The 22,983-nt window shown below is 36.0% G+C and overlaps 1 protein-coding gene across 8 annotated transcripts in view; it reads right to left on the bottom strand.

Annotated features, from left to right (window-relative positions):
* Positions 1-22,983, bottom strand: part of R3hdm1 (R3H domain containing 1) — a 134,352-nt gene that overhangs the window by 57,336 nt on the left and 54,033 nt on the right. For 6 of the 8 annotated variants that reach the window (XM_041648181.1, XM_041648178.1, XM_041648183.1 and 3 more), the window contains 11 exons: positions 22,484-22,598; positions 21,435-21,513; positions 12,676-12,735; positions 12,453-12,593; positions 8,586-8,694; positions 8,398-8,493; positions 6,566-6,603; positions 6,432-6,482; positions 6,109-6,335; positions 3,585-3,839; positions 1,753-1,904 (listed from right to left, as the gene is read on the bottom strand). In XM_041648181.1, the coding sequence (XP_041504115.1) occupies positions 1,753-1,904; positions 3,585-3,839; positions 6,109-6,335; positions 6,432-6,482; positions 6,566-6,603; positions 8,398-8,493; positions 8,586-8,694; positions 12,453-12,593; positions 12,676-12,735; positions 21,435-21,513; positions 22,484-22,598 (1,323 nt within the window). The remainder of the gene's footprint in view (positions 1-1,752; positions 1,905-3,584; positions 3,840-6,108; positions 6,336-6,431; positions 6,483-6,565; positions 6,604-8,397; positions 8,494-8,585; positions 8,695-12,452; positions 12,594-12,675; positions 12,736-21,434; positions 21,514-22,483; positions 22,599-22,983) is intronic. The other 2 variants (XM_041648184.1, XM_041648186.1) reach the window with 1 other exon arrangement.

Here is a 22,983-nt window from a genome sequence, read left to right as displayed (position 1 = left end):
AGGGAATAAACAAAGAAAACCATTTGTAAAAACTAAGATTTACAGTGATCACAGACTTTTTTTTTTTAAAACCACAAATTAACAGAATAATCTAAAAGTACAAAAGGTTTAGATCAGCTTAGAGGCAATAAAAGAAAAAAGAGGTGTAGAAGAACAGCAGGAAAGAAGTAAAAGCCGAGTGATCTGTAGAACTGCTAATGGACTATGAATCACTAGCAGAGGAAGCTAAAGCACACTAACGAGGTGTAATTGATCCTAAATCCTACCACTGGCTACTTGATGCACTAACTCAAATAAACAGTAAGACATGATCTTTCTTCAGTCAGTCAGTCTGACCAACTCAAGTGTCAGATGAACAAAAACTTAGATCTGCTGGGGAACAGAAGGAATCTGAGATGAGAAGCTATGGTTTAAGTGAATGTATCCAAGAGTGCTACATGGTAGAGCAAACTGTAAATTAGAAGAGTGGTTGAAAAGGAAAACCCTGATGCCACACTGACAACGCTGACAAGGAAACGTCTTTGCATCTCCTTTTCCTACTTGAACTGTGGCTGCAAAATAACATCCATGTAGTGGCTGGTTTTATGCTGTATGTTCAGGAAATAGAAGGGGCTATATTTGGAATTCCCACATTTAGTGCGTTTGGTTATGTGAGCTTGTACAAATCATTTATCTCAGAATATGTGAAAGATAGAAACTGGGTATCATTTAATGATTTTTCGTTTCTTTGAGGATCTAACAGCAACACTTTCAAAAAATGTCCAAGTTAAATCAATCAGAATGTTGGATATTTACTTCAACACCTGAAATTTAGCTCTTTCATGAATCTGTTTCCAAACTACTCTCTATTCCTTTATCCAGGACGTCCTCATAACTACATGGGACAAAGCTATTTCTACACTTGATCATAACCTCAAGTCTGAGGATTGATAGGCAAAATTATTCCTAAGAGATAATAATTTGAGACAATAATCTATAAAAAGGAAATCTTTGAAATCTCAAAAGCTGTACCTTATTTCGATCAAATTAAGTAAAAGTGGCAGTCAGTCTTATAAAACTCCTGGTAAAACACATAGCAGTGTAAAGACAATAAAAGCAAATACAAGAGATGGTCCAAGAGGCGAAAGTATTTGCTGACAAGCCTGAAAACCTGAGTTCTGATAGAAGGAAAGAATCAACTGTTCTTTGTAAGCTGTTCTTTGATCAAGTAAATGCATGTTGTGGAACAAACATAAACACACACATGCCCAAACATGCACATGCACTTGTGCACACACACACATACAGTGTGTATTCATTTAATAATAAAAAAAAAAGAACTGTCTCTCAGAATACCCACCCACCCCACTTCACCCTTGCAATAGAATACTCTGCATGGCTTGAGCAACCTAGTGCAGTTTCTTCTGCTGAATCTATTCAATCTTAATAGCGCACTGTACTCACTAGGCCAAAGAGCAAAGAGCAATCTGTAGTTATTCTGCCTTGTCTACTTCTTGCTGTAAAACAGGGATAAATTACTTACTAGTTAAGCTCATGAGATAAAATGACTCATGATAATTTTTCTAATATATTATCAGTATTTATTAGTTGAAAGTGTTTAATTTTACCATTTTCTTCCTGTGCCTACTGAATGTGACGTCATGGGGCATAATATTAAAGCTGTAAGAGATACTTACATGGCTATCTCAGTCATTAGCCCTATATGTGCAAAGGCAGGTGAACTTAGCATTACATAATCATGGATTTGTGCACCTGTGAGAAAATGTGACTGGCTGCTGGCTGTTGAGGTGGTGGGGGTGGCAGAGGTGGCTGTGGAGGACCAGGCACTTGGGTTCGAACTGGCTGTTGAGTCATAGGAGGATTGTACACAACTGGACTTCCATCTGGATTTATGAAAGGCTGACCTGAAAAGGTGAAAAAAGAGAAAAAAGCCAATATACAGCAGGGTTTGAAAATAAAACTGTCAATGCTGATTTATAAAACACATCCATAAATTCCTTATGCACAAACCACAACTCCCAGGTCCTTAAGCCAAAAGTTTTTCTTAGCTTGGCAAGTATCTTGATTTGAAATGAAGCTATTAACAATCTTTATTTTTTTTCCTTAGTATAAATATTCAAATGTTACTAGTTGGGGGGGGGGGGGGACAGGGTGTTGTTTCAGACCCCACTGAGCTCAGTGGATAATCAAAATAGGTTCTGAAGGACTGGAGAGATGGCTTAGCAGTTAAAGAGCATTGACTGCCCTTCCTGAGGACCCAAGTTTGGTTCCCATCAGCCACATGGCAACTCACAACAATCTATAACTCTAGTTCCAGGGGATCTAATGCCCTCTTCTGGTTTCTGCAGACATGGCACTCATATGGTGCATAAACATATACTCCAACAAAACATAAAAATAAAACCAATCTTGAAAGAAATACTTTCTAAAAAGTTTGAGTTTCGAATATCATTCTACTCCAGGCATTCAGTTACTATAAACAAAGGAGAAGGGTCAGCGACATCCAAAAGACCCAGCACTCCCATCCTTGGCCAGCCTTACCATGCACTCCCACCCTTGGCCAGCCTTACCATGGTCATTAGGGTTTGTATGCATTTCAGCTCAAAAGAAACACCCGATTCTAAGATACCAGGAAACCATTCAGAAATTTTCAAGGGGATGGGAAATAATCAAGGTTGTCGTCTACACTGAATATATTCAACTTAAAAAAATAGGTTGAAAATGTAGATAACTGACAGCTTAAAACTTGTAATTTTGAAATCAGCTTAATAGCAATAGACTATGCATAGCAAAACATTATATAACAACCTTATCTATATATACATACTTCAATTTCCCTGCTGTAAATGGGGTTTTTCGCTACCTAAAGGGGCATTAAAAAGGCCATCAATGAAGAATTTAAAGTATGAATATGTGGTTGATAGGAACTGAACCTGGGTCCTCAGAAAGAGAAGCCAGAGCTTTTAAATGACTGAGTCGCCTCTCCGGCCCTCAGAAAATATTTTGATTATAATGAGCTTAGTAGGGTCTGGAGCAATACCTTATCAAACTGGATATGGTCTAAAGTAAAAGTCCAATAAAATTAATTATTATTAGTTTATGTCAAGGACTAAAAACATATATTGTCAATATTAAATTATAACAACTACCTTTTTAAAAAACAAATGTCTTTATTTCTTATGTAGAAAGCAATTACCATATTTTCAAAACATTATATATTTTTTATTTACTTATGTCTTCATAAAGAACATATTATTGGCTACAGAATAAAAATGCTATATCACATAAAGCTCTCTCAAAGGTAACTGACTCATTTCAATGGCATGAATTGTTTAATTATAGTCAGGCTATTTATCTAGTTTATACATAGATGTCAAATAGGAAGAATTATTTCAATATGATTAAAACTTATAACATTTTACAGCCTAAACATCTTTATTAAAGTGGTCAAGACAATGACACTTATTTGTCAAAATTAAAAAGCTAACATATGTACTTTTAAATAATTCATTTTAAAAGGTACTCTAATTTACAGATATTTCCTGCTACGTCAACTGAAATAAACTCTCCTTCTGGATACCCACCTGTCTGTGGGTTGATCAGAATACTGCCAGGTGGTATGCCAGTTGCTTCCAAGGGAAGCAAAAGGAAGCTAGTGCTAGGAGATGCACCTTGACCACTGAGGCCACCATCAAAGGAAAGAGAACTGTGAGTGCTGGCTGCTGGGTAGATGACAGGTGCGCCATGAGAAGGTTGGCTAAGAGCTGAACCTGGGAGAGGCTGCTGGGTGTGAGAAAGAGAGCCTGTAGAGGACCCTACGCTACCTGAAGACTCAGATCCTAGAGGGAGAATAATGAAAAACATGTAATTAAAAAAAAACAAAAACAACTTTTAATAGGAAAGTACAGGTTTAAAACCTAATAGTACAATTCATATTCTACAACATGCACTTACAACATAACAGCAATAGCTATTACGATTTACTGACTAGTGGTTCCTTTTGCTTATCCTCCTAAATGTTTAGTGCAACAAGTAGCATCACAGAAATTGTCAGAAGTCACAGCCGAATCATGCAATTTACCAAGTTTATAGTAACACAAGTCACAGACAGCCAACAAAGTGTACTACTGACACTTTCAAAAGGACACGTTTTATATATATTTTTTACCTTTTAACACTTAAGAATATACAGATTACAATTTCCCCAGGAAAAAGAATTTAGCACAGTCAAATGCCCCAAACCTCACGTATCAGAACCCCTTATCTATAAGAACACAGAAAGATTAAGAATGGTATGGGAAACAATATAAATAAATTATCTGCTGAAAGAAGCAACACTGTTTTACTATACAATTTCATCTTGAAAATCAGCATCCTCCTATAATAAAAACTCAACCACCTTTCTCTTTTAACTAGTGACATAAACAGTATGAAAAGCATCCCAAGTATTTATGTTAGGACCACCTTAAAATTTATTTCTTACTTTATTTAAAACTTTAATTTTAGCTACTTTCAAGCCTACAGTCTATTTCACAGGGACAGGGTTGAAACTGTTACTGACATTTAAAGCACAATGACTGAGGTGGACAATGAGACAACGAAATATACAGATTCAGACAGTACTTGTAATTTAGTTAGGTTGTTACTACGGGAGCTGACTCTGGGATGAAGGTTCTAATGAATGTAATGAATAATTATGATACACTATACAGATTGCCTTCTGAAGAACAAGTCATATAAAAATGACATGTGAAGTTTACCACTTTGCTTTCTTGCTTTTTCTCTTTTTACGAGATAGGGTTTCTCTTATGTAGCACTGGTTGTCCTGGAATTCAGAGATCAACCTGCCTCTGCCTCCAGAGTGCTGGGATTGAAGGTGTGCACTACTGGGTGTGTGTGTGTGGGGGGGGGAATGATACACTATCACTTTTACCTATTAAAGGATTAAAACATACATTGTCTCTTAAAATAAGATAGCACAAGTTATTTTTAGTTTTTCTTTATTTGTGTTTGTGTGTGTGCGCACACGTGTGTGTAACATGTGAAGCTCAGAAAACAACTTTCGAGAATTAGTTCTACTAGGGTATCTAAACTCAGGCCATCAGACTTGTACAATATACTGACTGACTGGGCAACCTCAGTGGTGCCAAGTTATTAAAATGTTTTAAATTAGGCCAGGCATGGGGGTATACATCTTTAATCCCAGCACCCAGAAGGCAGAAGCTTGAAATTTGCACTCTCTAAATGACTTTCTCACAATAGAGATTTATTTTCCTTCAGTTATGACCAAATTGCAGTATACACAGATAAGTAAAAAAATTTCAAAAACATTCAAAAAATTTATTGTCTTTAGCAATGTTATCATATCCACTAAGAAGTTTTCAATAGATTTATATTTTAAGGCTAGAACTGTAATTCACAAATATTAGCAATTTAAAGCATATACTATATTAAAAATTTTTGCTGCCTTAATATACCTTCCAAAAGTAGTTGCCCAAACTAACTGTATGTTTAACCTAATCTAAACAGGTTAGGGAGAAATGGCCATTTCTGTCTTCCATCTTTATTTTGAGATAAAATAAATAAAGATATACAAAAGTCCTAAGGCACAATAAATTCTGTACAAGAGAAAAGTACAAAGCAGTCAAAAGAATCAACAGATTATTTAAATTTCTATTTATAATAGTTGTAGGTATATTATTTTCCTTTGGTTTTAAAGTTCCTCAAAAATTTCTCAGCAATCTTATTAATTTGTTATAGGGTAAGTCATGAAGAGTGCAATCAACATTTGGCAGTATGAGAAACACCTAATGTCAAACAATCCTGGGTGAGAAGCCATGTCCCCTCCTCTACACAAGAAATAAATCCCTTAACTATGAGATTAAGTTTATATAGCAACAGCCAAGGTGCTTTACTTCAGTTTGTAATTTTTATCTCCAGGACCAAATGAATCCTAAAGTCGCTGTGGCCATCACTCCTTCTGTGCTTTGTAGGTAACTAAGCTAAAGGTAACATTTCACTGTGGGATAATCAGCATCATGTGATGAGAAGCTAAGACTTTAGGCAAAGTAACATTTTGACTGTACAGTTCTAGGTAGATGCTTATACCTGTTTTTGAAAGCCTGCCTATGCTTCTGCTGCTTCCAGAACTATCACCTCTTGTCAGGACCGAGATTCCACTAAAGCTGCTGGCTTTGGTTACAGCAGGTTTCAGGTTCCGGAAGGAGCTGTCTGAATCTGTGCTGCTCCAGGGTCGTGGCTCTGAGTATTTCAACTCATTTTCAGTGCTGCTCTGATGGCTATTGGTTGATCTCCCTGAAGCATCTTTATTAACTCTGTAATTTAGAAATAAAACATTGAAAAGCTAATAGGGGGAAAAAAGAAAAAATATGCAATTTTTTTTTACCACTGACTGGAAAACATTCCAATACCTAAATATCTGGCGCCTCTGCTGGGTACCACTAGTGTCCTCATCTTGGATTCTGTTGGCATTTTAATAAGACACGCAAATTGTTATTAGCTTCCATTAGATAACAACCAGAATAGATATTAAGGATTTCCTTACCTTTTGTCAATAATATAGTTTTCTTGGGAACACAGGGACTGGAAAGAAAGAAAGGCATAAAGTTTGTCAAATACATGGTCTTTTGTATATTAATGGTAACAACAAAAATCATATACAGTAACTTAAGAGTATACCCAAGGGCTGGAGAGATGGCTTAGCAGCTAAAGGCTAGGCTTAAACTAAAAATATAAGAGTATACCTCCAAAAAGATCCAATAAATGATAATGGAATTTATCATGGCTTGGAGATATGATGATTATTTTTAATAGATACCTATCTTAGAAGTCATTTATTGTCAAAATGGATTTGAAATTTAAATAAGTCTTCTTAATGGGGGTGAATTCAAGTTTCACTTATATATTTAAAGTCTACAGATTCTCTCTTATTCACAAATATTTGATTAGCAGTAATCAAAAGCTAACAGAGGGCCTAGGAAAATGGTTCCAAAAGTAAAGACACCTGATGCCAAGCCAGAAGGCCTGAGTTCAAGCCACATGGTAAAAGAACTAACTTATGACCTTAGTTATGACTTAGCTGTCTTCTGACCTTCTTTCTCATGCACGTGTATACACATACAAATAATAAATGTAAAAAGCAAAGGCTAATTAATTCACTGTAACACAGTGGCCATTTCTCTTTGTGGAAGTAGTTAACACACAGCAAATATGGATAAAGCAGAGAATAAGCAGATAGGTCTCAAGCACCTATAGTCAAATTCCTCCAGTGCTGTCACTCTAAGTCACTTCTGTTTGCATTATTGCGACAGTCTTCTAAACTTGCCCTACTCATTCACTTTATAGATCAGGAGCCAAAGCAAGCTCTCTAAAATGTAATTCTTCCATCTTTCATGGCTCCTTGGTACAAGGATCAGGAACATGGCCAACCACCTGTTTCAATGAATAAAGATTTAATGGAACACAACCATGACTATGTATTATGGTGGCTGTCATATCAGAGTCAGTTTTGCCAGATATACATGTGTGGCTCAAGATGCCTAAAATATCGATCACATGGCTTTTATAGAAAAACAAAACAAAAACCCACACCTGAAGTTCAGCTACCATATTAAAGGTTTAGGGCCGAGTTCCTGATATTCTCCAGTCTAAAACTTCCTTATTTATGCTGCCTGCCAGGCTATGTTCTGGCTACTCTAAATCATTCGATTCTTCCTGTGAGCCTCTGCAAAAACTGATTTCCTACTTGAACTTTGGGCTCTCAGAAGCTTACTTTCCTATCTCCTCCCCAGTTCAACTTTGTAGTACTTCTCTGTCTACTGTGACTCTATTACACTTTCACGTGTCTCTGTGATTCACACACCATATTACCTGTCAACCTGTCAACAGCAGTATGCCATCGAGCTTATAAAATACTGAAAATCATTAATCTAATATAGATGTTGAGTTCAGCAGATTTGGATTAAAATTCCTACTCAGCCATTTTCTAGGTATGTTTATTTTGGCTACTTTGCATAGCTTTCTGTTGCCTTGGTTTCCTTATTTAATTATTTATTAAGATTAAGGACACTGCAAACAATGTAAGATTTATAGTTACTGATGTTGTAAAAACCTCATTTGTTATAAGCTTTAAAAAAGTTATAAAAATAGCCAACTCATTCCCATCCTCTATTGAGTCCTGTGGTCCACCTGTTTTCAATATTGGTAAAACTTTATAGTATTATTCCATTGTACTATATCAAATTAAGAGGAACAATATGCTTACTTCAAAAACACGACCTGATATGATATGGTTAAAAATAATGTGATCAATAGCTTGGGGGGGGGGGGAGGCTATAATGTTGTTAGATAAAGTCCTAAGGGTAAGTTAGCACATACATCTTGGGAAAATATTCGATCTCTAGCTCTCTGGTATTCTTCTTCTCTTTCTTCTATAGATTTGCTTCTTCTGTCATCTCTTAAACGTATTCTCATCTAAAGAGGCAAAAATGATTATTAGGAAAATAAACTGTTGATATAATTAAAGCTCGCACTTAAAAAGAATGTAGCATTTTCCTCAAGATTACCTGGCTATCATCTTTGTCAAAGCTAGAGTTATCTCTCTTAAGGATGTATCGTTTCTGAAAGTCTTCACCCCTATCATCCTTAATGTGTTCATTAAATTTCTGATCAGGTCTGAAAAAAATAAACAAGACAAAGGAACAAAAAAATTTAATGCACTGTATTTACAAAAAAGTAAAGCAATATATGCAAGTTAATAAAAAAGTAATATTGTTATTTATCAGTGCTGCTTAAGACACACCACTATCACTTCAGTTCCTCATCGTAAGACTCCTCTGAGTAAACGCCACTCTTCGGGGTAGTGTAGAGGCTTTTCAAAAACAGCAGAGGTTCTGGGGTCATACGGTTTGGGTTCAAGTCTAGCTTTTGAATATAGTACTGGCTTTATGATATGCATAATTATTTAATATTTTATTCCCATTTTCTCATATGTAAGACGAGAATTATATAATGCATTTATCTACTTTACAGGGTTGTTCTAAGTTGAAATAAACAGTAAAGAAATAGCACCCAGAAGAACTTGTCATTATAATAAACCCCAAGGAAACTGGGCTTCAAGAGGGTAAAGCACCTGTGGGAAGTCAGGTAAGCACATGACAATGCCACAGGTGGAGCACATGGGGCCACACTCCCAGGTTGATATCCTGTCTATGTTGTCTATGCACAGACAATGAAAAAGCTAAGTACTGTATCACACGCATTATACTCCTACAGTCTTCATGCCATAGAATGAAAGCAATCAAGGATTTTGTACTGAATTAACTAAAAACCTAAGAAACTACTTGAAAGTTGCACAAAATTCTAAATTACATCAGAGCATAACTTTGTTTTGCACTAACTTAAACAGGTTAGAAAAGGTAAGCTCTTATATAGAGATTAACACTGGAAACCAAAGCAATGACTGTGGAGTTTAGTACGACTTCTGTAACATAATAGTTTTTCCAGATTAGGAATGTTAGAAGCTTCAATAAACCTGGAAGACAGATAAATAATCATGGGCCTTAGACATTCAACTTATGTTAAAATTGACCTCTGACAATATATTCTGAGCTCAAACAAGTTAATTCAACTAATATTGTACAACTTATTACCATTTTACATTGTAATTACTGTTTTGAAATATAACACTAAACATTTTAATATAATTAAAGAAAATCTAATAAATTCCCTATACAGTTACATAAACAATTCAATATATATTTTCTATATAGTTCAAATACATATCTACATGTTTACATATAATATAAGCAATACGAGAACACCATGAATAAAATTTCATTTCTTTGAGACGGTGTCTCACTGTGTAGCTCTGGTTAGCCCAGAACTTGCTTTGTAGACCAGGCTGACCTTAACTCCCAGAGTCTATCTGTCTCTGCTTCCTAAGTGCTGGGATTAAAGGTGTGCATCACCATGCCTGGCAATCAATAAATTTTAATCATAAACTCAAGCAATGACGTTTCAGCAAACCAAGACCAGACATTTCATTATAAATAGAATCCAAAACACCTGCATAAACATTTGTTTCAGTTTAGCGACTAATTTTTGTTTTTCTGATAGGGTCTCACTGGTCTGGAACTTGCTATGTAAACCAGGCTGACCAGAAAGGCAGAGATTCCCCTGCCTCTACTCACTAAGACCTATGATTAAAGTCATGTGCCACCACACTCAGATCAATTCACCAATTTTTAATAAAACACTGTAGTTGACTCCTCTACATTACACAAAGGGAGATTTAAAGATGAAAATTATCTAAACAAGATGAAAAAAATGTATTGTAAAATGACGAATGAAACAGAGCAGTTAAAAAAAAAAATCCATGTCAAAGTAAAAAAGGTGAGAGTACAACGCTTCATGACCAAAATGATGAGAGTCCGTTTCCTTCCGAGTTTTAAAAGTCATGTATTTAGTACTGACCATGACAGTACGCCGTTTGTCACAGAACTGATGTGTTTACTATTATTACCTATAGCTGTAGCTGTGTAAAGTCACATGTTCTTACTTGAGGCATCTGTATTTGAGTGAGAGACTCTTATTCTAAAGTGAGCTCTACAGTTTAACCAAGGCCCTGGCAACTTTTCTAAGAACAGCTGGATTCCCACACAAAATATGGCAGGCATTTCAGCTAACCTTAAGACTGTCTTACCTCTTTCTTTTAAAGATGCCTGAATTTACTGCCCTGCAATCGGCAACTTCCCGCTCCATTGAGACACCCCAGTGGACACCCGGTTGTTGACATCCACAACACCACTGGTTCAAGGCTGGAGCGGGTAATCTCCCTATGAGGAAAAGGTAAGTTTGTTTTTATTCAATGTGGAGCAGATCTCTAAGGTTTTCTGATTTACAACCTTCTTCAGATCCCAGAAGATATAAAGTAAGAATACAGTGTAACTTCAATGATCTGAAACAGTTATAATTACATTAACCCATACTTTGTAAATATCTCTGCTTAACTAAATTTTTGATTACTTTTTTACAAATAGAACCCTAAAAACTTTTCTGACATCATTTATAGAATTCAAATAACTGAAGTTACACTGTATTGAAAACCTTAGAGAGTTGTCAGTCAAAATGTTAGTCAAAATGCCTGCTAATGTTCATGTGTTTGGGCATCCAGCAGCTCTAAGTAAGGTTGAAGGGTACTGGTTAAAGGGAGTAATTTCTAGCACTTTCAATTCACCTACATCTTACTAAATACTATCCTGTTTTAGTCATTATATAATTAACTGGAAAAAGATTAACTGATAAATCTGTTTCAATAAGATTAATGAATAGACATGATGAAACTAAATCAGATTTGTATTTTCTAATAATTCCCAGAAATTAATAAGGACTTTCTGCCCAAGGCAATTTATTATTTTTTGTTGTAGGAATAGTCATTTAAAATATGAAATACACCTATCTAGTTGATAAAGACTATCTGAAATTGAGGAGCCCCAATTTTGCTTCATCAAGCAATATGGCACCTATACTGGCAAAGGCTATGGTAATTGAAGGGACTAGATGAATTAAATATAACCATGTAAAAATGAATGGTACAGATAAGACTCTGGGAGTTTTTTGACCTGAGGAAAAGCAGAAAAAATAATGAAGTGAAGAACATTATTCATGGCACTTGAAATTGATTGCTACTTAGGTCTTACGTCTCTTTCTACCATTATTGAAAATGATAAAGAGAATACTATTGCACCATGTATGCTGGCACAGACCTATAATCCCAGTGCTACAGATAATGAGAATAGAGGACTTTTTTATAATTCAAGGGATTGAGTGCAGATCCTTGAGCATAGTCATGTGTTGTACCGTTGAGCTGTAAGCCCAGCCTTTTAAAGGGCTTTCAAAAAGCAATTACTTTTAAAGCAAAGGATTCCTTTTAACCATTTAAAAACTTTCCTCAGTAAATTAGATATGGCCCAAGAAACAACAGAGCAGTATGGAAGACTGAAGTTTCAGTTTCTTCATATTTGACACAGAAAAAGGAAAAAAACAAAACAAACCAACAAAACAAAACAAGATTTTGGAAATAACAAAGTGGTAGACGATGTGAGGATGGCAAAATCTGAAACACTTTTTCTTTTTTTAAATTATTTAAACAAATCGCCTAATGGTGGCCATGGACACCTAAATTAACTTTAAAAATTCATTAAGAGAGTAGCTGTCAAACAAGGTTGATAATGTTTTCCGAGGTGTATGTTGTAGCTGTGCCTAAGACAAGGCTCATCTTCCTCATCTGAATCCAGGTTTGCATTTTGTTCACAGCGAGATAAATGTACTTTTTGGCTCCATCACACAAAGTTATCATGGAATTTACCACAAATGGAAGGTGCTGTAGGAAGGCAAGTATTAGTTCACAGACAACATAACTGAACACTTACATTCTTGTGTTGCTAGTTTTGTTCACGATGACAGACTTTCCACTCTGATCAACATTGTGGTCTAATCCAAAGTAGGCAGCCACTCTGTGTAACAGCATCCTGTGGTAAGATGTCATTGGGGGAAACTTCTTACGTGGGGACCTGAAGGAAGAGAACAGCTAATTTAATAACTCAAGGAGAACTACAATGACAATTCCTTTTCTTGTTAAATGTCAGAACTTACTCATTATTACCAATGAAATCTAAAATTTCTTGTTCCAATTTCAGCAGCATCATTCTGTCCCTGAAAGAAAGGATGGAGACCCTTACATGTAAACTTAGCACGGAAGTGATCATAAATGTCAACAGGTTCTGAAATTTACTAATTCCCCCCTAAAAAGAACACGCTCAGAGATAGTACAAGCTTGATGCTAGTGTATTTATAAGCTCCCTCAAAAAGAAGAGTTAAGAGAATGAAAACATTTTTTTGGTGTAACTTTTTAAGGTAGTTTCTCTCTCTCTCTCTCTCTCTCTCTCTCTCTCTCTGTCTCTCTCTCTCTCTCTCTCTCACACACACACACACACACACACACACAAATGTAGACAGGACAGGGTATACTCTAAGAGCCCAACTATGCTATCTTTAGCTCCTCAGAAACAATGCTCTAAAGAACATGGGATTCTGTTCATAGTAACAAACACACTTATGGCAAGTCAATGCTCTTACTTCTCATTCTGTAAGCTGCTACTATGTATATCTAAGATCTTGAGAAAATTCCTCACAAAATGAAGCAAATACATCCACCATCTAAAATGAATCAGTCTCAAGTGAGTTTCTGCATGTGCCCCTTTAGATGACTAGGGTCCTACGCAGGGCATTTAGGCTCTAAAAGTCAATGGAGTCATTCCTCTTGGTTCTTTTGTTTTGTTTTGAGACAGGGTTTCTCTGTTTAACAGCCCTGGATGTCCTGGAACTCACTCAATAGACCAAGCAGGCAGATTTTAAATTTACAGAGATCCGCCTGCCTCTGCCTACTTGGATTAAAGGCATGTGCCACCAACTGCCCGACTCCTCTTGGTTCATATACATTGAAAATATGGCTCTACGGTTTTCCTCTACTCACTGCAGATTTCATGATAATGTGGGAAACAAAACAAAAAACCTCAGAGAAACTTAAAGTTAGAAATAGCTTTACAGATTGTTTTCTAAAGATTTTAAGTTCACGAAAAGTATGGCCCAAAAAGTTCTCTAAAATAAACACTACAGAGAAGAAACTCCTAAAATTTAACAAAAGAGCCGGAGTTGATTCTTGAGTCATCTAAAAGTCTGTGCATAAATACTGTGTTTGACACTCCCCATGCACTGCAAAACAAGCCCGATAAACAGAATACCTTTTAGTTTATTCATTTATTCAACAAAAAGTTACTGTATATATTTACAATATGCACAAAAAGAGAAAATTATGCTTCAACAATTTCAAACCCAAATCCAAAAACAAGAGTACATTTTAATGCAAATTCTAGTAACATTCAATTTTGCCCTCTGACCTGATTCTTTTTTGCTATTTGTCATCTTAATAAATGGTACTACCTTCTATTTACTGAGATATGACAGAACAAGAATTTTATGTTAATTACATCCTTTGTGTCTGTGTATGACAGGGAAGCATGAGAGTATGTATATTTGTTCATGTGGGCATGCACATACATATAAACATGCAGAGTGAGTTTAAGCTGGGTTGTCTTTCTTGATGACTTTCTGTATTATTTCCGTTTTTAAAGACAGGGTCTTTCACTGAACCTGAAACTTAGACTTGTTAGACTGGCTGGCTACTGAGCCCCTAAGATTATCCTGTATCCATCTCTCAGCACTGAGACTATAGGCATGGCCAGCTTTTATTTTTAAAAGATTTTATTCCTCTTGGGAGGCAGAGGCAGGCGGATCTCTGGGAGTTCGAGGCCAGCCTGGTCTACAAGAGCTAGTTCCAGGACAGGAACCAAAAGCTACGGAGAAACCCTGTCTCGAAAAATCAAAAAAAAAAAAAAAAGATTTTATTCCAGACATGGTGGTACACGCCTTTAACCCAGCACCCAGGAGGTAGAGGCAGGTGGATTTCTGTGAGTTCAAGACCAGCATGGTCTACAGAGCGAGATCAAAGATAGACAAGGTTACATGGTGCTGTTACTGCAGTGCCTAAGCTCAGCTTTTCATATGAATGCTGGGATCTAAATGTCGATGATCATATCTGTGTGGCAAATACTTTTCCTACTGAGCAATCAATCTCTCCAGTCCTATTTTTTTCCTACAGATTTCTTTCATTCTTTGTAAAAGACAAGATCTTAATGACTTGTCCAGGCTGGCCTTGAACTCAAGATGAGATCCAGAAAATTACTGAATTTGTGATTTTCCTGCCTCTCAGCCCTCTGAGTAGGTGCTACTGCAGAATCATTAGGCCCCAATTTTTTCTTGTGGTTTTGTTTTTAAACATAGTCTTGTTATATAATTCTGTCTTCCTTCAAATTTAAGTCTCTTACCTGGGCCTCCTGAATTCTCAGACTAAAGGTACACATCATCACATCCCACACAATCCTCAAGGTAATTCTCCTATTGAGTTAACTATTGCTGCAAATTTTATCTACCTTCTTTGGTTCTACTGCAATGCTCCTGTGTCCCAGCAATCAGGATTTCAACATTTTTCTTGTGATGGTCTAACCTGTTCTATGTGGAACATGCATAATAGTCTTGTAAAAGTACTTATGTAATCACAGCATTCCTTTGGTTTAATCTGTGAGAGGTTTCCCACTGCTCTTAGAAGTCAAATTCTGTAATGTTCCTACAAGCTAGGCACAAGCTAAGCTTCATTTTTAGAACTCACAAGTCTTATCATCTGGACTACCTCTGTTCTAATTCCCTAAGAAACTTTTGGACTACCTTGTTCCTTAAGCTGTTTGCCCAGAACAGCCTTTTATATCCTCTTAAAATTCGTTTGTATTTTAAAAGCATATATCATAGTTATCATTATATAAATATATGGATTATATATAATATACAGGTTCTAAACAAGTTATGTTTTGCATGGGATAAATAAAACTATTTCATAAAGTCCTTACATAATCTTCTTCCATTAAATTTTGGAAAAGATAAAGAACTTTTTCTTCCATAGAATCTGCCCCATGAAACAGATTTATCCTCTTAATGGTTAGGTCTTATTTTTCTTTAAATTTCTTTGTACTTTTAGACTTATTTACTTTATTTGATGCAAGTGTTTTGCCTGTATATATCTGTGCACATGTGCCTGGAACCTGTGGAGGACAGGCGTCATCAAATCCTGTGGAACTGGAGTTAGGGAAGGCTTGATTTTAAGCACTGACGCATCACTCCAGACCCTAGATCTTTTCCATAAGAACTTTTGGGGTCAAATTGAGATGATATAATTTTCACCAATTTTTCCAGTTTTATAAACTCTTATTGAATAAGAAACTATGAAGCAGCACTTTATTTAATAGAATTCACAGAGAGCAGTGCACTTAAATTGGTTTTCTGTATAGGATATAAATCGCTGATGAAAGATATTTCAAATGTTCTTTGTGTTGAATGTGATTCTATCAGCCACGATAGAAAGTCAGGTGTTTCTTACCTAAAACTGTAACCGACTGATTGCAGGCGATTTTTCTATCATTATCATACCTAATCATTTTAAATAATTTTCCCCACTGTTAGTAGAATGTACTAGAAACATAAGGAGCAGTAAGTTTCCTAAGATCTTAAGTCTACACACTTGACTTTTTAATCACTGTGGTAGTCTAAGATCCTAAGTTTTCACATCTATAAGCAAGGTTATAAATATTTTAATAATAGACATAAGCTAAAAAAATGAACTAATATATGCTATCATTAAACACATAAAAACAAGGATTTCAATCAAAACGACATAAAACTACTTAAATAAAGGAGCAATAATATGTGGGTTTTCAGCAGTCCCAGCGGTCTGTCAACAGAACCTTCATCCATTTACAGATGGAAGCAGATTCAGAGATCCACAGTTAAGCACTGGTCCCGGCTGCTGAAGTCCAGTTGAAGAGAAGGAGGAGGAATAATATGAATTGGGAGGAGGGGGTCAAGATCAAGATAGGGAAACACAGAGACGGCTGACCCGAGCTGGGAGTTCATGGACTGTAGACTGACAGCTGGGGAGCCTGCATGGGGCCAAAGCAGGCCTTCTGCATGTGTTGACAGTTGTGTAGCTTAGTCTGTTTGAGGGGCCCCTGGAAGAGGGACCAGGATTTATCCCTGTTACATGAGCTGGCTTTTTGGAACCTATTCCCTATGATGGGATACTATGCCCAGGCTTGATGCAGCGCGGAGGGGCCTGTAACAGTGATGTAACATTACTCCAATCAAAGTAATTTTTAGGTGTATTTTACAAAAACACATAGCTAAATATGAGCAAGCCTAAATTATTTAAGAAATATTAATTTAAAAAATTACCACGATTAATCCAAGGTCTTGCTTCTTCCTCCATTATTTTACACAATATAGCTACTTGTAACACTTTTCTACCTATTAAATTCAAATATTGGGGGCTGGTTCAGTAGTTAAGAACACTGGCTGCTTGGCCAGGCAGTGGTGGCGCATGCCTTTAATCACAGCACAGATGGATCTCTGTGAGTTCGAGGCCAGCCTGGTCTATGGAGCAAGTTCCAGAACAGGCTTGCAAGTTACAGACAAACTCTGCCTTGAAAAACCCCAAAAGAAAGAAAGAAAGGAAGGAAGGAAGGAAGGAAGGAAGGACGGAAGGACGGACAGATTGCTCTTCCACAGGACCCAGGTTCAATTCCCAGCACCCACATGGCAGCTCACAACTGTAACTCCAGTTCCAGGAGGTCTGACTCCTTCATGTAGAAATAAATGCAGGAAAAACACCAATGCACATGAAATAAAATAAAAAAATTAAACTTAAGCTATAAAACCAACAAGGTGTAAGATTATGTCACTATATGTAACTCTGTCAAACACATAGAAAATATTTCTTGCAAACAGAAATTCTAAATATTTCATTATTTACCATTTCAAATTAAGTTTAATAATCTGAGAATTAAAACAGATTTAACGATATAAAGGAACAAAATCAAAAGGTTGGGGCTAAAAGTCAGCTTAGTACGCATGAGGCCCACTGTTCAATCTCCATAACTGCTAAAAATAAAAATATATAAAAACTAAAAGTATAGTGCTAGTGAAATAGCTCAGTAGGTAAAAGAGCTTGCTGACACGTCGAATGACCTGGTTGGATCCCTGTGGTGGAGGCAGAGCACATACTTGGAAAAGTTGTCCTGTGACCTATACATAGTCACAATGGAAGGCACACCCACCCACATACATGCACTCAAATAGAATAAACAAATGTATTAATAAATGTAATAATTGGACAAATATATTTGGCATCTAGTAGAATTCTCTAGGACATACCAAATCCTGAAACCTTTAGTAAAAATCATCTGTACTTAATTGTGTATCAAGTAATAATCATCTGCTTGAGAGTTCAGTGATTTAGCAAAAAATTAAATCCCTATAACACAATGACATTAGTAATAACTTATATACCAGGCATTAAATGAATTATTCACCCATTTGTTAGCTTAAATAGAACTACATACACAGAAGAAATAACACACTGATAAAGCTGTAATGGGTGAGCAATGGACAAAGTACTAAATGAAGACCACTGTAGTGATATTTCATTTGTATGTTAATAAATAAAGCTTGCCATGAAGATCAGAAAGTAAGACAGTTGCACTGATCAGCGATACAGACCAGGCAGTGGTGGCAGACACCTTTAATCCCAGTAGCCACATTAGTTTGCCATAGAAACTGGGTATAGTGGTGAATGCCTTTAATCCCAGCACTAGAGAGGAATATAAAATAGGTTCCATTCTGAGGATTCCTGGAGGCAGGATCACCATTTTGGGACTGAGGTAAAAGTAAGAGCTAGTGGCTGACTGCTTTGCTTTTCTGGGCTTCAGGTTGAACCCCAATATTTGTCTCTGGGTTTTCATTAATTGTGCTACAGACCCATGTATTTGGTAAGATGATTAAAATGATGGTCCAGAGGAGGAAAAAACATAGGACCAGAAAGCACATTGACAGCTAAAGGTTGTTTTTATAAAAAGATGTCAACAAAAAGCTCTCAAAACTTTCTTTTATAGCAACAAATACCTGTGGATATACTAAAAGCATTAAGTCACACATTAAAAAGGACAAGAAGATAATTAAAAAGCTATTATATTTGTAAACAGAAACAGAATCACAGAACAGAGAATGTCGCTTGCTGGGTTTTGTTTGGTTGTACTTGATGAAGACTAAGAGGAAAGTTTTACCCATTTGAATCTTACTCAGACTAGCTAAGAATCTCCTATTTTCTCATTTATTCCTGGAACCACTCAGTTCCTCAAGAAAAACATGCTGAAGTAGTCAGTAGCTAATTTCCCATTCCAATGGGATACTTTGGGTACATCTATTTGGCTCTTTGTTGTTTTATCTTCTGTGAAACTGTTCTCTTGATATAGAAGAAACTAAAAATAATATAATTAACATAATAAAGGATGTACCAATAGATTTACTTAGGAGACATTAACTCACACAAAGTAAAATTTAGCTAGCCATCCCTCCAAACATCCCAAAGGTAAGTAGTCTGTTAGATAAGCAAAATTTACAGTGGCAGGATGTAGATGCTCCAGTCCTCAAAGAGCATGCATACTTCTAACAATGGCTTTCAACCTGTGGGTTGCGACCCCTTTGGGGTAGAATGACTCCTTCACAGATGTCACATATCAGATACCACATATCAGATATTTACATTATGAACGATAATGGTAGCAAAATTACATTTATTAAGTAGCAACGAAAATAGTTGTCACCACAACATGAAGATCTGTATTAAAAGGCTGCAACATCAGAAAGGTTGAGAACTACTGATCTAACAGGAAGCTCAAGGGGGCAGCACAAGGATGCCACTGTTAAGTCCTGTCCTGCCATAAAATCCCCATTTCTCTTCTTGAGAAAAGCAAAATTCTGCCAGATGGGTAAGTTGACCCCAGGTAATAACTATTTTAAAAGAACAACACTGGTGTACTTAAAACATAATTCTGGCATTATCTGTGCTGTGTAAATCTAGTGGCCAGACATGGAGTCTCCTGTCTCGGTTTAAGCTGTTTAAAGTGTAACCTGGGGTCGAGACATAAGAGATGTAAGGATGACAGTATATGTAAATGCATAAGTCTAACCGTATATAAGTTAGCAAAAACTTCTATCCAAGGCCAACTTCTTTGGGCATTAGCCACAGCCAGACAACTTTTTCAGTAAAGAGGTTTCCTTTATTCGTCTCTAAGAGTGATTTCTTACTGGGAAGGCAGATTATTTCTATAACACTCTGGCTGACACCTAAACCAAATACCCTCAGGATTCTTCTGTCAGTTTTTGAGATCAAGTCCTTCCTTTCATGTCTACCCTTTAAACTTAGCATTTTAAGAAAATTCTGTCCTTATCATCTGTTTAACTACCCCTTGGTAAACTCACCCCCATTAAGCTTTATCTTTACTGAGGACTTCACAATCTGTAACTCAATGTTGACTCATGGCCTTGATAACTGGAGCCTTTAAATTGTTCATCCTGTCCTATGAGGGTGGGTACTGGGAACCGAACTTGGGTCCTCTGGAAGAGGAGCAAGTGCTCTTAACAGCTGAGCCATTCCCTAATCCCTCCCTTTGTTTTTGATAGCAGCCGAAACAACCTCCTTCACAAAATTTCTTGGTCACTTCAGACCTATAGTCCTTCAGGTCTCATCATTGAAATCAGACCTCTTTCCTTTTCTTCTTTCTTTCTCCTCCCCCCCCCCCCCCCGGTTTGGTTTTTCAAGACAGAGTTTCTCTCTATAAAAGTCCTGGCTGGTCTGGAACTAGCTCTTGTAGACCAGGTTGGCCTTGAACTCAGAGATCCCCCTGTCTCTACCTCATACTGGGATTAAAGGTGTGAACCCCCCTGCACAGTCCCATAAGACCATTCCTTAAAAAATTATTTTTCTGATAGTAATATAATTACATCATTTCCTCCTTCCCTTTCCTCCATTCAATCTTTCCTTTATAGCCTTCCTTGTTTTTTTTTCAAATTCATAGCAAAGGAGACCATTTTTGGTTGTGGTAGATCTCCTTCAGAGGCTAAGTACAAAACTGAAAATTAAGTGAGTAGAAGACATAGCAAATTTGAATGAGAGCAATAGTCAACAATCATGCTGGAGCACAATTGAACAAAGTCCCAGAGACACTAAAAACACTATTCACATCACCTCCCAGCTGCTCCTTCCTACTGACACTGTCTCATCTTTATTCCACGGTTATGTGACTACCACATTGTGAAGCTAATAACTGGAGGAAAGGTTCTCAGCCTTGGTACATTTCCCCCATGGAAGTGCTGCTGAAGTGCACTGTGTATATATAGCCTTTTTGTGGGTCTTTAAAGATCCCTGCCAGAAATTTAAAAGTAATCAATCACCTTCTACGTTAGGCAAAATAGATTTCACAATTTAAGTATTGACTCAAATGAACAGTGTAAAAGGCTTTTGATTGGAAGTTTATAAACAAAGCAAGAAAGAACAAGATTTACACATAATAAGTTATAGAGTTCTTACGTGGATGGAGGATATTATGGAAAGACACGCATGAATAAATCTCTCTCTTAATCCCAATTCAGAGTCTAAATATATTGGTGACCTGTACTTCTAGAAATTCCTAAATAGGAATGATCTGCATATTATTATAACATGCATAATGCAAAGATATTTATATATCTGCATTTAGTAGACCAACATCTTAGTCCTAAGAAACTAAAGTGTTTTTGTTATATTGCATATAGCTATAATCTTACCTTAAAACCCAAATTCAATAATGAAAACATATATAGCAAGATTATGGTACTAGAAACAATGTAAATCTTATAAGTTTAATTTTTACCTGGGATTGTTTTTTAATGTATTCACTAAAAATTCATGTAGATCTATGCCAGTTGAATCAGTATATTCTTGACTGGAATCTAAAAAACAACAACACAAAAACCCAGTATAAAGTTGTTTGAACACAAATCCCTTCCCCTTTTGTATATTCTATCTATCTTAAATAAAATGAGATGCCCCAAGAAAAAGAAAAAAAATGACAAAGTAAGAAAAGGAAATTTATGAAGAAGGCAGATGCTTACTATTTTTCAACTTGCATGCATTTTTCATGACATGGGTTAATCTAACTGCATGTACATACACATTCTTAAATTTAATGTCAGACTAAACTTATCCTGATTTCCTTAATGATCCTCATGTACTCATCATATTCTCATGTTCAAACATGTTTTCTTAGGTGAAAAAAAAAGAATGATTTTGATAATTATTTCTATTGTAGCAAATATAAAGAGTTCAATTCATCTGAATGTATATGAGCAGAAACAGTATTTTGGAAAAATTTTTAGTTCTACCATTATTTATTCAAGATTCTTGAAATTCAGTGCCAAAGGTTTGCTTTAAAAATATTTTACAAATACTCATGTGTATTTATCCCCATAAATGGAATGTCCTGGTAATAATGGTCAACATGACAGAATTTATAAGCTTAACATTTTTATTGAACTCTTGTATTCAATAATGAAAATCCTCAAAACTTTTTATGAAGACAAATATTCTGGAGTTTTCAACAATATTCTTAATATAATACCGATTTCTTGTAATGAATAATATAACACAAACTATGATTCTGGCATTTGAATATGAGTGAGACTTGAACTGACTTTGATGACTATATTCTTTAGTAACTGAGATTTATGTTATAATTTTTGCCTGGAGAATCTTAATATTATACATAACCACGATAAACCAGATGACTAAATATGACATTATCTCTCCAGTCAGTTATGGCATTTTCAATATATTTATGTGACACGTTATTCAAGGGGCAAAGAATTATTAATAATGAAACTAAACTTTTATTTAAAAACTAAAAAAAAATAAATTACTAACCTCTTGATAACATTTTTCTGGGCAACTTATCACTGGCTTTTTCTTTATCTGTTTCATCTTTTGAGGGCTTTTCCTCTTTTTCAAATGATTGTGTTAACTGGATTTGAATTTTTTCCTGTTGGAAGAAAAAATTAGTTACTCCATGAAATTATAAAAACTAATTCAAAATAATTATTGGTATTTCCCGAGTTAACTCAAAACTGTATGAAGGACAAAAAGGAGAAGAAAAAGGTGGTACAGGCCTTTAATATCAGCACTCACAGGCAGAGACAGGCAAATCTATGAATACTGTGAATTCGAGGCCAGCTTGGTCAACACTGTGAAACCCCACCTCAAAACAAACAAAAAAAAAGACACTTAAAAAATGTCTTGAGAAGAAAGGTTAAAACAGTTTGTTCAGTCAGGTATGGTGGTGCACAATACCAAAACTACACCTAATATGTTCATCTGAAGGTATCAATTAAAGCATACTTTTATAACTGTTTTGGAGAAAAGAAATG

The sequence above is a fragment of the Microtus oregoni genome, unplaced genomic scaffold (genome assembly GCF_018167655.1).
Source record: "Microtus oregoni isolate MIOR12 unplaced genomic scaffold, Mior012 000003F_ref0000135, whole genome shotgun sequence".
Taxonomy (NCBI): Eukaryota; Metazoa; Chordata; class Mammalia; order Rodentia; family Cricetidae; genus Microtus; species Microtus oregoni.
This window is presented reverse-complemented; position numbering and strand designations above follow the sequence as displayed.